Source organism: Lepidochelys olivacea (assembly GCF_965140295.1).
Source record: "Lepidochelys olivacea isolate rLepOli2 genome assembly, chromosome: 9".
Taxonomy (NCBI): Eukaryota; Metazoa; Chordata; order Testudines; family Cheloniidae; genus Lepidochelys; species Lepidochelys olivacea.
This window is the reverse complement of record NC_140419.1, coordinates 44,849,727-44,866,561: the sequence shown is the minus strand read 5'-3', so window position 1 is coordinate 44,866,561 and position 16,835 is coordinate 44,849,727. Positions and strand designations below refer to the sequence as shown.

General features: G+C 45.5%; 1 protein-coding gene across 3 annotated transcripts in view; it reads left to right on the top strand.

The window, feature by feature from the left end:
- Nucleotides 1–964: 964 nt before the first annotated feature.
- The window catches only part of YEATS2 (YEATS domain containing 2), a 75,992-nt gene continuing 60,121 nt past the window's right edge, over nucleotides 965–16,835 (top strand). For 2 of the 3 annotated variants that reach the window (XM_084640225.1, XM_084640224.1), the window contains exons 1-6: nucleotides 965–1,099; nucleotides 1,649–1,932; nucleotides 3,423–3,540; nucleotides 7,652–7,749; nucleotides 7,855–7,947; nucleotides 11,705–11,947. In XM_084640225.1, the coding sequence (XP_084496351.1) occupies nucleotides 3,441–3,540; nucleotides 7,652–7,749; nucleotides 7,855–7,947; nucleotides 11,705–11,947 (534 nt within the window). In that variant the 5' untranslated portion in view covers nucleotides 965–1,099; nucleotides 1,649–1,932; nucleotides 3,423–3,440. The remainder of the gene's footprint in view (nucleotides 1,100–1,648; nucleotides 1,933–3,422; nucleotides 3,541–7,651; nucleotides 7,750–7,854; nucleotides 7,948–11,704; nucleotides 11,948–16,835) is intronic. The other variant, XM_084640226.1, reaches the window with a different exon arrangement.

The window sequence follows — 16,835 nt, the reverse complement described above, 5'->3', positions numbered from 1 at the left end:
CATTACTTTGATTTGCCTTCTGGTCCAGCCATGCTGCAGCCTATATGGGGGGGTTTATGGCTGCTACTACAATTGTCACTGCTCACCATTGACTCTAGTGTGAGCCCAACAATACAAAGCAGGATTAGACATGCAACAAGTCAAAATCAGATGTCTGGCAGTTGGCAGCCCTGCTTATAAGTCAAAGGTCTCTTTTCTGAGCAAAATATTTACTAGTTCCCACTCTGCCTTTCAGACAAACAACAAATCCCCAAGTCTCCTAACCCCTCCAGCCTGTTCCAGCAGAGTTCCTCTTGCTCTCCCACAATGGCAGTATTGATAGCTTTTAGAGGAAAAAAACTGTATGCGAGAGTGCAGCCATTATTTTTAAAGGAGCATTTCATGTGATCATTGTGTCCCTTGGTTGTTTTGTACTAGTAGAAGGTCCACCAGAGTGAACGAGGTAGAGTTAAAAAGGGATAAGCCAGGCTGCCAATGGCTCGTTGATTCACGGAGCAAGATGTTTATTCCCCAGAGAGAGAAACTTTAACAGTTCCCTTAAAATCAGCCTCCTGTGTGACAAGGGCGCTTTGCCATCCAGGCGCCGTGCAGAGCCGCGTTACCCCTTGCAGGGCCCTTCCTATCCTAACAAAGAGACAGGGGCTCAAACTCTACACTGGCCACGGCCGGCCGGTGTGTGTCTGGGGGCTTTTCCTGACCCGTTCCGGGGCTCTCCAGCAGGGCAACCCAGGAGCAGCGGCCCGGCTGGAGAACTCCTGGCTTCGGCCCAGGCCCCAGCGGGTCACGGGGGAGCTGGGGCCGGCCTCGATCTGCCCTGAGCCGCAGGCGAGGTGGGGCTGGCAGCGGCTCCGCTACGCCCGACCCAGGCGCCACGGCTCCCATTGGCGCCCCGCGGCGGCCGCCGGGCGGCTCGTCCCGCCCCTTCGCCGCCGTCCGCCTGCGCGGCTCCAGCCCCTCGCAGTGACTGGCAGCCGGAGCCGAGCAGGGCGCGGGGCCGATGGCGGCGCTCGCTGCGGCGGCTGCTGCACTGGGCGGCCGGGGGCCGCGCTGAGCGCTCGGGGCCGGCGGCCGGGCGGGGCCAGGCGAGCAGCGGAGGCCGGTAGGCGGCGAGGCTGCGGCGCGGGGCTGCGGTAGCACGGCGAGGGGACGGCGCGGGGGCGGCCGCATGGCTCGGGGGCAGCAGGCGGGGCCTGCCCGGCGCCCTGCCCCCGGTGTAGGCTCTGCAGGGGCAATCGCCCCCGGGCCCCTGCCCTGCACCAGGGGGCGCCCTGGCTCTCCCCCCCACCCCCCTCGCGCTGGGGCTGCGGCCTGGGACGGGGCTAGCTCCCCCCTGAGGCTGGGTCGGGCGCCGGTTGGGTCCCCGAACGGGCAGGGGGGTTGCGGTACGTGCAGCTGCGGGGATGTGCGAGCCCATGGGCACCCCATGCCCAGGGCGCGCTGCTGCCCCCCCGCAGCCAGGAGACACAAAGGTGGCACATTTGCCTCCTCAGCGGGCGACGTGAGTGGCGGGGGAGGGTCATGCCCTGTTTGCAAGCAGCCATGTTCTCCCCAAATCCAGGGGTACGGGTAACCTCGTGGGGCCCTCCCTCTTTCTCTCCACATAAAGATCATCTAAGAATTTTTTTTCCCTTTCTCATTTCAAATTCAGGTCTTGTCTACCCCGCAAACTGTAAAGGCACCTGGAAGACTAGTGGTAACACAAATCACAGTTGAAAGCTGAGTAATTGAAAGAAAGTAACTTCTATTCTGACTCTTTAAAACGGCTTTTGTTAATGTCCGTTTAACTTCGGCAATAAAGGGGACATCTGTTCGAGATTCAACACTCCACTCCTTGGAAAAGGGCAGAGAGTTTAAAATCCACATTGGACACCTCCCACACGTTCCCTAGCAAAGGCAGGGGAAACCAGACTTTACGTTGCTGATATCTCAAAGGTAAAAAATAAAAGCACATGCAAAATGTTTATTGTAGCATGTGGCCGAACTATGCAGCTAAGATCAGCCATGTTTCTCGACTGTACCTGATTGTGAAAGGGCACTCATTTTAAACCTAGTTACAGTTGACACAAGCATACATGCTGTCATATAATTTTTTACTGTAGATTATTGAAATGAAAAATGCAGAGTTTTATGTTAAAGCAAATCCTTACGTAATTTCAGCTCTCTAATGGCTTGTCTACATGGGGAACTTTTCTAGTTATACAAGTATAACTCACCTTGTGAACTCTCTTATTCTGGAATAAGAATGACTTTTTTGGGCTTAGTTTAAACCCCATCCAGAGCAACATAAATGAAACTGGAATAAGGCACTCTCATTCTGGAATAAAAGTATCAAATCGGAGCCTTATACTGGTATATCTACAGTGGCTTAAATTCACACCCTACCTCATACCTGTATAACTTTCCTAGCTTTTTCTACTGGTGTTGCTTTTTTAAAAATCTTTTTTGCTTATTTGGACCTCAGCAGATTCACAATTATACTTGCCCAGTTTGTTGATACCAAAGAATGAATCAATTTGCATTGAACAAATTACTGTATAATAATTAGGTGAGAAAGAAAGGGGATGACAATTGACATGCTGATGAGAATCCTAGCTTTATTAGAATTGGCTTGACAAAGCCCTGGCTGGGATGATTTAACTGGGAATTGGTCCTGCTTCAAGCAGGGGGTTGGACTAGATGACCTTCTGGGGTCCCTTCCAACCCTGATATTCTATGATTCTATGATTAATCAGTTAATCCCGACAAATTTGGATGTTCTCTAAACACTGAAGAAGCACAGACACTCCAGTAATAAGAGATTGGATGATTCAGAGGATTAGAAACAGGATTTGGTGCCTTCACTTCAGTTGGTAACGAACATCCCTCACTAGTTTGTGGGAGAAAAGTTGGTGGTCTCTGATTACTTCTGACTGGCCAAATGTGCCTATTGCAAGTCCATGACAACTGGCTTCTTTGTTAGAAGTCTTGGCAAAGGGGCCAAGAAAAAAAAAAGGTATGGAAAGTGAGCTCCTGTAAAGATGTTCCCTCCAGGTGAGGGATGAGATATCTTGCATTGCTGTAACTGTTCAGTGGCAAGATAGATAACGTCTGCTTTCTGGCCTGCCATCTCAGTAAAAAAATTTACTTTAAAAAGGTACCACTGCCTGTGTTTGTAGAGAGAAACAAACCTGGATGTGGAGCTGCACTCTTGGATTGTATAGTAGTGTGTAACAAAATCAGAACAGGAACGATGTAGAGTTTTGAGCAGTTTGATAAATCACAGCTAGGAGCAATAAGGGAAACAGCCATTCAAAACATAGACTTTCCTCTCTTACCAGTTGGAGGGCAGACTTCCCCTATTAAATCATGTGGCTTTAGAGGCCTGAAGTCAGTTCGATTGTCAATGTGGGTAATAACATGGATTTCTTTTTTTCTCCTGTCAGTGAAGCAGTCAAACTACCATGTCTGGAATCAAGAGAGTGATTGAAGAGAAGGACCCAGACTATGAGGAGATTTCAGTCACACATCCAAATAAACGTCACAAAGCAGCAGAACAGTCAGGTAGGAACTGTGTGTCATGGAATCTTATGGAACATAAAACTCTCCATGTACTGTACCCTATGGAAGACTGCAGGTATTGAGCGCTATTAGCTGAGCAGACGAACCAGCGTTACATTAGAGTTACAGTGAGTACTGATGATAAGGAAGCAAATAATGCATAAAAATTGGAAGAATTCTTCTGTCAACCTAGTGCTATCTGTACTAGGGTTTATGGCAGTTTTGCTACATCTCTGAGGGGTGTATATTTTTCGCACCACTGAGTGATGTAGTTAGATTGACCTAAGTTTTAGGTGTAGACCAGACCTAAGTAAAGAAACAAGACAGTGCTGACAGACAATGCATAGGCTCACACGATATAATTGGGTGGCAAACCATAGCTGGGAAGAGAAGGCTGTTGCTAATGTTTAGAGGTCTGAATCTTGCAGAAGCGGAGACAAATGGTCATAATTTTGGCAGGTGAGGCCAATGAAGTGAAACTTGGAGAAGCAACATAGGGGAGAGAGACTTGGGAGAAAGAGGCAGACAGGGAAGGTAAAATTGATGGAGGAAAGCTGGATGGATGGAAGAATACAGTGGAGAGTAGAGAAGAAGCAGCAGGGTGAATGGGTTTTCATTCAGCACAATGGAAAATGCTAAATTTGGGAACAATCCTATTGCCTGGCAGCTCTAGACAAGTTGAAGTGTTCTCTGAGCAAGTGAATGTCGCAGGACGTGGAGTGGGCTGAGCGACAACAGGCATAGCAGCTCTGAGCTGCTAGTGGGAGGGGAGGGGATGAGTGGAAGGATAGCTGAAGGAACAGAATTGTCTGGGATCTGAGGAAGCTAAGGAGCTGGAGCAGAACAAAAGAACTGAGCTGCCAGGAGCGGGGAAGATGTTGACAACTATATAAGTAACTTGGACGTGAGACTAGGGGGAAGTGCACTAGTAGGCATGCCTGAGGCGGAGCTTTAGTTTGAATGTACTTGTCAGGTCTGGTTTACTTTGTTAAACTGGTGCAAACCCCTGTGTGGACAGTCTCCTAAATCTATTTAAACCTGGCTTATATAGATTTTTAGCTTAATTTGGTAAGCAATCAGAGTCAGTTGAAGTCAGTTTAAGAATGTTTGTTTGCACTGGTTTAACTAAGTCGGATTTCAAATGGATTTACGTTAAACTAGTGCAGCTTTGAATGTAGACAAAGCTTAAATGTTCTTATCCGAGGTTTGGGTGAGTGGGAGGAGGAGAGATTGACCTGGACTTTCAGCTACAGTCAGTTAACTTGAACCCAGTTACTTTTCACGGAAAGGCAGTTTAATTTTCCAGCCAGGCCAGAGTGCCGTGTTCCATTTGTAACATATTGCAGAAACTGAGTTGTGGGCTGATGTAGCGGGAATTAAGGGCACCCATAAGGAGATCACAACAGCCCAATTTGTGGGCACTGTATTTCCTTGATGGACTCAGTCACCGTTGTGGCTGAAGTCTCTAACTTTCAGTTTCAAGGAGAGTAACTCTTAGTATTTGAGGCTTTGCAAAAATTAGATGATGCTATGCTGGGACTTGCATTAATGAAAGACTACCCTGCCCTTTTATATTCAAAGTTAAATTACTTTGACATGCGGGTGTCTTACTGTGGTACCGAGCATCTGATGCCATACTAGAGATTAAGGTGTTTGAGTGGGTCTCTGGCTTCGCAGTGAACTATTGTTCTAATTGATCATTGGGCAACAGTGAGTAAAACTCCACTAGTTTCTTTTTATGAAACGTGTTCGTTAAATTGCAGTTCAATCAGCTCCATTTGCAGAGAGGCAGGGATATTATCCACTTTAGCAACAAAAGGATTTTTCAACAGTCAAACGTCACTTGTGTGTGACTTGAATTCAGAAAATTTGACCTCAAAATTCTCACCCAGGAGGTCCAGTAATTTTACCATTTGGGCTTATGGAACCGGAATGCTAATGTTTTCATCCCGACTGAGTTTTTCACAGGAAGGAAAGTGAGATAGTGTTCCTCTCTCTGGGTGTTGTCGCAAGAGTTTTGGGTTTGCTTGAAAGGCTTTTGCATCTGAGTATAATGGGAAACAAGCCTTTTTTTACCTTGCAATTTCAAATTGAGATAATTCAAATGGCTTGTTAAATCTGTTAGAGTTGCCAAATCCTACAACTACACTGGATCTAAGAGTTCAGATACATTTTTAGACTTCTCATTCGTGAAAATACTGATTTCATTCCGCAAGGTGAAGAAAAGTTTGAGCACATTTCCACGATTAAGCCAGCATACCTCACTAGAGTACAGCACATCCTCGTATTCTGAATCAGTTTTCTTGAGGAATGTTTAAAATGAGCAGTGATTCAACCCAGGTGCTCTAATCGAGTTTACAGTGGCCACCATGGTTGTCGTTACATTTTCCAAGTTTAGAAGTTTTCCACACAGAGCATGTTGGTGAATAATACAATGCAAGGCCATTGGCCTTTCAGCGTTACATGAATCACCAGCCTTGTACACCAGTCCAATCTTGTGGCCTACCATGTTCTTAGTGCTGTTCATGTTACCGTGGCAAGTTGATTTCAAGACAGACGGAGTTCCCTAATAGTATGGGCAAATATCCAAAACAAGTCTTCACCAGCAGTTTTCCCATGAAGTGTCTGGAGCACCACAAACTCTTCAGTGTCTTGAAATGCCTTGTTTATTCCACGAATGACAATTAGCACCATCAGTAATGTCATTGCTTTCATTCAAAGCCATTGAAAAAATCTCACAATTTTGGATTTTTTCACAGAGCTGTTCTTTTAAATCTTCACCGATATCTTCTATTCTTCAAGTAAAAGTCTGGTGAGACAGACTTACTGCTTCAATAAGGTTCCTTTTGTTAGTACACGTTTCCTCCATAACCACATTCAGACACTTTTTTATGAACTCCCTGTCAGAAAAAGATCAACATTTAGTGCCCAGTAAATACACAATACAGTAGTTTGCCTTCACTTCTGTTGCATTTTCTTCTTGTTTTCTTAGCATTTGCTGTAAACTTCCAATTTCTTTTTTCAAAGACATGATCTTTGCAGTTTGTTATGCATCATACTTTTTCCTGTGTTTTGTGTCATAGTGTCTCTTGATGTTATATTCCTTCCACACTGCAACTGTTTATTTCTAAATGAGACATAATGATTGGCCTTGATGAGGACAAAAAAGAATTGATCGGCCACTTACCTTGAAAAACATAACATTCAACGCTCAATTTTCATTTTTTTTTTTTGTTGGAGGCATTTTTGTGCGTCATCTGCTTTTACCTGCCAATCAAAAGTATTGCATCTAGGGCAGATTACAGCTAATCTGTGCATGTCCAAAGATGTCTTCCTGAATTTTTATAGCAACAATCACTAAAGAAGTATATGTTTAATTGGTCTGGTTAGTCTGCAGCTGAGCTGCGAATGCAGAGAGTTATTTACAGGCTTGTTTTATATGAAACATGACACTTCAATTAAACAACCCATTCTTTATCACATTTTTTTATACTTCCTTGTGTAAACTATAAAATGATATAAACATGACAAGAAATACTAATGAATCAGCCGTTAGTGTATTATGTTGAAGCGGGCCATGGGCCTTATGAAATGTTCTGGTGGGTCGAAGGTTGGGCACCACTGCTTTATATCATAGTAGGATACAGCCTTCCCATACCCATCTGTAGACTTCCTCTTTGGTGCGTGTGTGGTTCTGCCCCGTCATCCTCTTTGTATTGTGTTTGCATATTGATGCATATGTTTGTTACAGTCTAATGGCTATGTTGCAGTGTGTGTGGCATTTTTTTCTCTTTTAATATTTACTACTTTTCAGATCTAATAGTAAACAGTGTCTTGTGACTGGTCTCCCACCTCAGTGCTTACAAGAAAAAAAAATCCTTGTAAAAACCAACTTATGTACATATTTTAAGAGAAATTATGTTCTGGTGCAGACCAGAAATAAAAAGAAATTGGCACTCAGTGCTAGAGATCCCTTTCATTGTGTTGTGCTCAGTTACTGTAAACTTTATTTTTCCTTCTATAACATTTCTTTTCACTTAGAACCTTTAGGATTGAACTATAAATCCTTGCCTCTGAAAACTTCCCTTTTACTTTAATGTGCTTTTTTGAACAGCTCGAGATGCTGCTGTACAGAAGATTGAGACAATTATTAAAGAGCAGTTTGCTGTTGAAATGAAGAATAAGGAACATGAGATTGAAGTCATAGATCAGGTATAAAGGTCTCTCTCTTAAAAGGAGATAAGTTAGAGGATCAGGAAGTATTGAAAAGTGCTGCAATAGCAGTACTTTATAATACAGTTTCTCTTCTTTTTATAGCGCCTGCTTGAGGCAAGGAGGATGATGGATAAGCTTCGTGCCTGCATTGTGGCTAACTATTATGCTTCTGCTGGTCTCCTTAAAGTTGGAGAGGTAAAAATTTATTTTTGGAACAGTAAAACTTCAGAATATTTGCAAAGTTAGACTGCATAGTTTAGCCGCTGTGTAGCTTTCCTGTTTTGCTTTTGTGGTACAATCGTAAACGCTTGAAAGCTGAACTGTAAAAACAAACGTGGTAACTGAATTGCGCACAACTTGTGCTGCCACAAAACAGGCTGCAGGGGCATTCAGCAGAGACCGATTTTAATTACGCTGTTAAATTATTTTATCCCAGAAACACTGTTCCCTCCTCTCCCTGAAAAACCATCACCACCCATGTTTTGTTTTCTGAAATGTAGTGTCTTTTCTACAGTGCTCATCACGGTATTAGTACACAGGACTTCACAACTATTAGTGAATTTATCTATGCAACACTCTTTAGAGTAGGACAGTATTATCCCATTTTACAGATTAGAACTGAGATAGAAGAGGGATTAATGATTTATCCAAGGTCACACAGGGAATCTGGCAGATATGGGAACAGAAACCCAGATCTCCTGAGTCCTAGTCAGTGCCTTAACTTCAAAACCATCCTTACTTTTACACATGGAGCCCACTGTATTTATGACTTCACAGAATAATACCTGCAGTGAACCAGGGAGTACCAAGGAGATGTAATAAATGGGAGAAAGTGAATTTAGAAACAGCTTGCTAAAACTTACTTCCATGCTATGTGCCCCTGTGGTCTAGCAAGTTGGACTGTCAGGACATGTGCTGTGTCTGGGTTTAACTGAAGTTTTGTTTTTGACTTGCAGTTCACCTTTAAATTGCTAATGTTTGGATTGAGGGTAGTGTTTTATCTGTGTTCTAATAAAGGATGGAACTGCTGTGTCAAACTTTGGGCGTGTGGATGGAAACCATGGGTTTGCCTTACCTGCCTAGAGAATACCCAGATGCGTGGTTCTACTCAGCAGGGGTTGCTTTTGTTACACTAGTATCCTATTAGCACTTCCAGGTGGCTTTTTACAATTTTATTTTTTAAAATCCGACTCGCTTTTTGCCTCTTCAAACACATGTTGGTGAATTGGTATGGACAGAGAATTTGGTGGTGATGGGAGGAAAGTTTTTTCTGGATTTCTGTGTTGACTATTCTGGATGACTGAGCTACTTCTGATCTTCAAGTGCTCCCTCTAGTACCACGGGGAAGGCACATTAACAATGGGTTTGTACTGCCCCCTCCTGCTTTCTGTATCTGTTCTATCAGATGGAGAGTTTGTTCCCCAATTTATCTGTGAGTCTGATGTGCTTCACAAATATTACATTCACTTCAGAAGTTGCTTAAGAAATCTTTACAAAAATACAGCGATTGCCCCTGTTTTTTTCTACAGCTTTTGAGGTTTGTGCTGGGTGCTGAAGTTCAGATGCATTTCTGATTGAATTTGAGTTTCACTCAAAGGGTCTAACTTGCATGTTGGCCAGACCAAAGCTCCTTTCATTTTACAAGGCTGGTAGATTTTTTGCCATCTATGCAATGTTTTTAAGTAAGGGTTTGGTTTTATCAGCAGCTACCATAGTTTTGCTTTACTGTCTAGTAAAGTGTGTCAGTCTGTTGTAGTTTAATTCATTGTGTTCCCTTTTTAAATACCGGTGACCTTCCAGCAAGTTGTGTTTACAACATTCTTGATCTGCTGTAATTTAAAAATAAAAACCAGCTTTTCTGACCATGTGAACTTACTTCAGTACAGATGGGTTTTGAGATTTATAATTAAATATGGTTTCAGTTATTAACTTTTTTCCTGACATTTAGTAAGTCTCCTTACTTAGAGGAGTATAAACAAAATGGGTTTTTGGTTATTTGCTCCTTTGATGCACAGAGAAGGCTGAAAGGTTTTTCACGGAATATTTTATGGGTAACTGGAGAATTAGTAGGATGATTACATCACAAATACCAAGGAAGTCAAAGCTCAGGATTCAGGAGGGGAAGAGAGAGCCTCTGACTGGCAATGTCTACACTAGCACTTTTGTCACTGTAACTTACGTTGCTCAGGGGTGTGAGAGAAAATCACACTCTTCTGAGTGACATAAGTTACACCGACAGAAGCGCCAGTGTGGACAGATCTCTGTTGGCAGGAGTCATCTCTCCCGCCGACATAGCTACTGCCGCTCTTTGGAGGTGGTTTAATTATATCGATGGGAGAGCTCTCTATCAGCATACAGCGGCTACACAAATGCTCTTACAGCGGCACAGCTGCATCAGTATAGCTATGTCGCTGTAAACTCGCTAGTGTAGACATGGCCAGGCTGTCTAAAAAATTTGTTTTAATTAGTGAGTATTTAATTAGTGAGTATTAGCGAGTATTTGAGGGAAGTGATTATTCTCCTCTATTCGGCACTGCTGAGGCCACATCTGGAGCCTTGTGTCCAGTTCTGGGCCCCCCACTGCAGAAAGAATGTGGACAAATTGGAGAGAGTTCAGCGGAGGGCAATGAAAATGATTAGGGGGCTGGGACACATGACATAGAAGGGGAGGCTGAGGGAAATGGACTTGTTACGTCTACAGAAGAGAAGAGTGAGGGGGGATTTGATAGCAGCCTTCAACTACCTGAAGGGGGTTCCAAAGAGGATGAAGCTCCGCTGTTCTCTGTGGTGGCAGATGAGAGAACAAGGAGCAATAGTCTCAAGTTGCAGTGGGGGAGGTCTAGGTTGGATATTAGGAAACACTATTTCACTAGGAGGGTGGTGAAGCACTGAAATGGGTTACCTAGGGAAGTGGTGGAATCTCCATCTTTAGAGGTTTTTAAGGCCCAGCTTCACAAAGTCCTGGCTGGGATAATTTAGTTCGTGTTGGTCGTGCTTTGAGCAGGGGGTTGGACTAGATGACCTCCTGAGGTCTCTTCCAACCCTAATCTTCTATGATTCTATTGAACGCAATTGCCTAACAAACAGTTGGGAGGAAAGAGCTTTATTACCCATGGGATTTGTCGAAACACTGAAGTGCTTCTCACTGCCCTTAAGCACTGTTGAAAATTCCATCCCCCAAAGATTCAGAACCCCCACCTCCTACCTTTTCAGTTCAGGGCTGAGAAAGTTATTGCTCCAGGTCTCTCTCTCTCTTCCAAGGAGAGCTCCTTGATGAGGCAGATTTATATGCTTAAGGTTAAACTGGCAAGCAAGAAAAAGCCTCCTAGGCTTCCTTTATACATAATAAAAAAGCCAAAAGAGGGGCATTAACCCATTGTTGTCCTTTGCAGGTCACTTATAAAGGGACTCTGCTAAGGAAGGTAGGTCTAAGATGAGATCTAGTATGCCTGGTTTGGTTTGCAGGCATGAGCAAGCATGTGACTCTTGACCCTCTGGTTACCTTCTGTGCGCAGGCAGGGCACTGATGCATGCAGCTTATCTCTTAGTCTTTTGCAGAATGCCAGTTGTATGAAGAATAAGAGTCTAATGCATTTAAATACCCTGCCTGACCACAGAAATAGAGCAGCATACACGGTGTGACGTTACCACCTGTGTTATGGGAAAGTACATGCCTGCAAGCCTAAAGAAGCCAGTCTTGGTTTAATGTCATCCTGCAAAGTAGTCTGGGTGTGTTGCAATGGAGATTTTTTTTGGACCAAGGCATCTTTAGTGTTGGAGTAAGTTATTTGGCCCTCTTTTCTTGAGCAGTAGTCAGTTTTTCAATCATCATTTACCTATGATTAAATATTGGTTCTTTGTTTCTGTATGCTGATACTCTTCTCTTCATTTTCTGGCCAATTTTATTTGAGCTGGAAAAAATAATGGATCTGCCTGAACTTTATTATTGCAGGGAGCTAAGACATGCGACTCTATGGTTTTTAATCATCCTTCAGTCAAGAAGTTCTTGGAATCGCCATCCAGATCCTCATCTCCTGCTAATCATGGATCAGAAACTCCATCTGCTAACCATTCAGAAAGTGACTCATTATCTCAGCACAATGACTTCCTCCTGGAGAAAGACAATGGCAGTCTGGACATGGAAGAGCGATTGGCAAACAACCTGGATCAGAGACCAAGCAGAAATACCGGACGGGTAATGTAAAGCTGTGAAAAGGGGGTGGGCAGAAGGACAGAAGGTGTGTGTGGTCCCAGAAATTCCTTCCCAACTACCTGGAGGGCCTGTGCCAGTGTTGGCAGGGGACTAGGGTGCGGAGTATATTTTTCTCAACCCTGCTTTCTGGGAATATGTCTACATTGCAATAATAACCTGTGGCTGGCTTGGTCAGCTGACTCAGGTTGGCAGGCTGCAGGGCTATAAACTTGCAGTGTAGATGCTCAGATTGGAGCCCAGGCTCTGAGACCCCAGGTCTCGGGGCCCAGGCTTCTCCCCGAATATCTATACTGCAATTTTATAGCCCTGCAGCTCAAGCCTTGTGAGCCTGCATCAGCTGACCTGAGCTCTGAGACTCAGTATGGAAGATTTTTTTGTCATGGTGTAGACATACTGTGGGGGTCCTTCCATGCCCCACCAGCAGGTTGTTCTGTTGCCTTTCGCTGGTTGTGCAGACTTACTGAGGATAGGTCTTCACTACAGAATTAACTCAAGTTAACTCCTCTCAAGTTAGTTCCAGTGAGAGCGGCCTTGCTATGAAATAATGCTTGAACTGCAGAGTGATCGGGTTGGCAGCTAATAAGTTAGACCAGTGGTTTTCAACTGGGGTACATTTGCCCCTGGGAGTACTCAAAGATCTTCCATGGGGTACTCAACTCATCTAGATAATGTTTCTCAACCTGCGAGTTACAGCCCCCATAGGGGTCTAGGGATGGGTTTAAGGGAGGTCACAAGTGCAGGGCCAGCATTAGGGGTTGGCAAGCAGGGCAGTTGTCCAGGGCTGCACTCCAGAGGGGGTCCCCTAAAGCTAAATCACATGCTTCAGCCCCACTGCCTGGGTTCAGGCTTCAGACAAGGCTCACAAGTGAAAAACAGGCTCAAGTATCACACTGAAATGTAAGTACAATATTCATATTCCAAATCAATTTATTTTATAATTATATGGTAAAAATGGGAAAGTCAGCAATTTTTCAGTAATAGTGTGCTGTGATGCTTTTGTACTTTTATGTCTGATTTTTATAAGGAAGTAGTTTTTAATTGAGGTGAAACTTGGGGTATGCAAGACAAATCAGCTTCCTTGAAGGGGTACAGTCATCTGGAAAGGTTGAAAACCACTGAGTTAGGCTACAGATCCAGTTAGCACACAGGTCCTTTAAGGCAGAGGTTCTCAACCTTTTTCTTTCTGAGACCCCCGCACAACGTGCTATTAAAAACTCCAGGGCCCAGCAGGGAACGGGGGACCTGGGGCTCTGGGCCAGGGGGGTGGGGAGCTCGGGCGTAGGTCTAGTTTGACTTTTATTTTGGGTGGGCACAGGTGAGAGGGATCGAGCCAGCTCTGCATGGCAGGGTATGTGGAGGGAGCGCCATCTCCACTCCCTGACTCACTTCAGCAGGCCACCTACCAGTCTGGGTTTGGGGTGGGGCTACAACCAAAATTTATAACTCAAAAATGGGGGCTCAGCTCAAAAAGTTTGAACACAGCTGAGGGTGCAGGGAGAGGGGTACTAAGGGCTGTGTGCAGGCACAGGGGTACCTCAGGGAGTAGGGAGGGGATAGCTAGCGGCTGTGTGCGGGCAGGGAGTAGCTCAGGGTGCAGGGAGGGGAGTCAGCCAATTTGATTTAAAAGCACCACCACACTCGAGCTAAGAGGTTTGTTTGTGAACGGAACTCAAGTTAGTGGCAACGCTTGAGTTAACTGTGCAGTGAAGAAAAGCCCTGAGAGAGAGGGGGAAGTTTGTGGCTCCCAGCAGTGTTGTATCCAAGTGAGCATCCAAGTTGTCTTGCCAGATGGTGGCTTTCTGCTGGCACGTGCTGGAACGCTCATTGTTTTGGATGTGTCTCTTAGTGGTGCAGCTGCCTGGCTGCTAGTTGCTATGGGAATTGCATCACTTACAGCAATTCTGAAGACTTCGTCTACTGTATCTGAGGTTTGATCTGCTCAGCACCCCTTTAGATAATATGATACTAACTGGCAGGGTGTCTTCATTGATTAAATCATCCTGACGGTGTTAAAGCAAAAACCATCTCTTTCCCTCAGAAAGGGAAGGAAGGGGAAGAAAGTTCCCTTTCCTACAACAAACACCAACTGTTCCCTGTTTTCAATGTGGTCAGTTGTCAGCTCATTTCCTTCAGAGGAATAGAAACAAATTAATTCACTTGCTCCTGGGGGTTGCAAGTTAACAAATTAACTCTTCTCTGAACAGTAGCAAACGGTATCTTCTCCGGAGAAACAGATTCCTCGTAAGCAGCCCCAGTTAACAACCCTACACAGGAGAAAGGGGAATCTTCTCATCTGTACCCAGCTGCTTCTCTGGAAAATCATAATTAGCCTAACTTGGTATCCATTTCCTTTCTGGCTGCAGCCAGAATGCTGCCAGCAAGGTGGGATCTGTTTTTTTCCACTGTTCCCAGGAAAGTGTTCAACTCTTTTATAAAATTCCCAGACTTAAGCTTATAAAGAATCAATAGCATCTTTTCACCTGAGGATCTCGGAGCCCTTTTTCAAATAAGAACTAAGACTTACACCATACCTGCGAGGCAGGCGGTACTTATTACTGCACCCATTTTACAGAAGGAAGTTCTCAGATTTGCTCGGGGTCTCTCAATGAATTGGTTGCATAGCTGGCAGAGAAACTTAGGAGTCTTGATTCCTGGTACCGTCCCCCACCCCCCCCCGGCCCTAATCATTACACAGCATTGCCTAAACCAAGGCATGATTGTTTAATAACATACAGACTAATAGAAATGATCCAGATCTGCCAGAAGAGTCCTGTAAAGAGTCTCTCCATTTCCAGCAGGAAAAAAATCAGAGCCCTGTAGTTACTATTATAGCAGAACCTCGTTAATCCATACCGGTGACGGGTTGACCCATTGAAGATAATTGAATTCCACAGTTTGGCAAGTAGCAGTAACCAGTGATGGAAATAACTGATTCTGTATGGCACGTGAAGTTGAATAATGCCCAGCGGAATGGAGTAGTATGCTGAGCAAGCAGGGAGGCAGCCCAGAACCACCAGTCAAGTAGCAGGGCCCCAGCCCTGTTTTGGAGAGTTACTGACTGCCAGAGTGTAGCCAGATGGTGACTGAGTGCCCCCCAGTTAGCCTGTAGTAAGCCCCTTACTTTCCATGACAGGATTTCACTCGTCTGTTCTCCAATAAACTCAACACAGAATCCATTTTTATTGTAGACATGTGGATTGTCAGATTACTGAAGACCCTACCACAGCGGTTCTCAACAGCGGGGCCCACATACCTTTTCAGGGGGGCCGTGGGGTCCTGCAGCTAGAACCCAGAGTCCAAGCCCCAGTACCTCCTGCATGGCTGAAGCCAGGATCCGCGGGGTTGATGACCACCCCCCTGCAGGGCTGAAGCCAGGAGCAGTGGGGCTGGAACCTCGGTGCTCCCCACAGAGCAGAAGCTCTGAGCCCATGGGCAGAGTTGGGAGGCAAGGGGATGTTCTTCCACCCCCCTACCAAAAAAAAACAAACAAACAAACAAAAAAAAAAAACGCCTACACTGCAAGAGCAGGGCAGCTCCACACACATTTCCCACCCCCTGGCCAGGTCGGAAGCGGGAAGCCAGAGCTGGGCAGTAGCTGTTGCTCTGGACAGGTGCCATGGAGCAGGCATCTGCAGCATTCCCTTGTCTCCTGTTGCTGCTAGTGCAGGGGCTTGAAGCTGTTCCTCAGCTCCCAGCCCCATTTTCTCTCACACCCGGTAAGAGCCTGTGGAGGACCTGTGGCTGGCAGAGCCCTCCGGGAGCAGAGACCACAGGAGAGCCCTCCCGGCACACAGCCCCTAGCTACCCCTCTCCCTGCACCCTGAGCTAACCCCCAGCCCTTACACAGCCCCTAGCTACCCCTCTCACTGCACCCTGAGCTACCCCCTGCCTGCACACAGCCCCTAGCTACCCCCTTCCCTGCACCCTGAGCTACTCCTCTGTCTGCACACAGTCCCAAGCTACTCCCTGAGCTACCCCCATGCCCGCACACAGCCCTTAGGTACCCCTCTACCTGCACCCTGAACTGTTCTCAAACTTTTTGAGCTGAGTCTCCCACCTTTGAGTTATAAATTTTGGTTGCGCTTTCCTTCCCCCCTCCCCCAACCTAGACTGGTAGGTGGCCTGCTGAGGTGAGTCAGGGAGTGGAGGTGTCGCTCCCTCCACATACCCTGCCATGCGGAGCTGGCTCGATCCCCACTGGCCTGTGCCCACCCAAAATAAAAGTCAAACTACACCTATGCCCAAGTTCCCCACCCTGGTCCAGAGCCCCGAGTCCCCTCTCCCCTGCTGGGCCCTGAAATTTTTATAGCATGTTGTGGGGGGGGGGGGTCTCAAAAGGGCAGGGGTTCTTAACCTTTTTCTACCATATTCTCAGGGCAACATTTTCAGCCAGTCAAGAGCCCAGAAAAGTATCTCTAGTCCCCTTGCAAATGACACTGAAGCACATACTGGTCCTGGACCTGATTACAATCTTACCTTCTCCTGTAGATTTGTCCTTCAATTAATAAGTGATTGCTACAAGGTCACTTGGGTTGTTTGTGTTATACCTGATGATTGCTGCCTATTCACTGGCTTTATCTGGATGTTGGTGCTCTGTTGTTATCCATCATTCTTACTGGAGTAGGGCCACATTTTTCCTCCAGACACATATCTGGCACTTCCATTGAAGTAATTATAGAGGCCCTGGGGGGCAGAATTTCGTTCTAGAGATCAGGGCTAAGATTTTAAAAAAACAGCTACTGATTTTTGGATGCCCAAGTTGAGACTCCTGAAAGGAGCTTGATTTTCAGACACCAGGTGCTCAGCACTTTCTGAAAATCAAGTATCTTGAGGTGGCCATCCAAATTAATTAATTGCTATTGTAAAATAT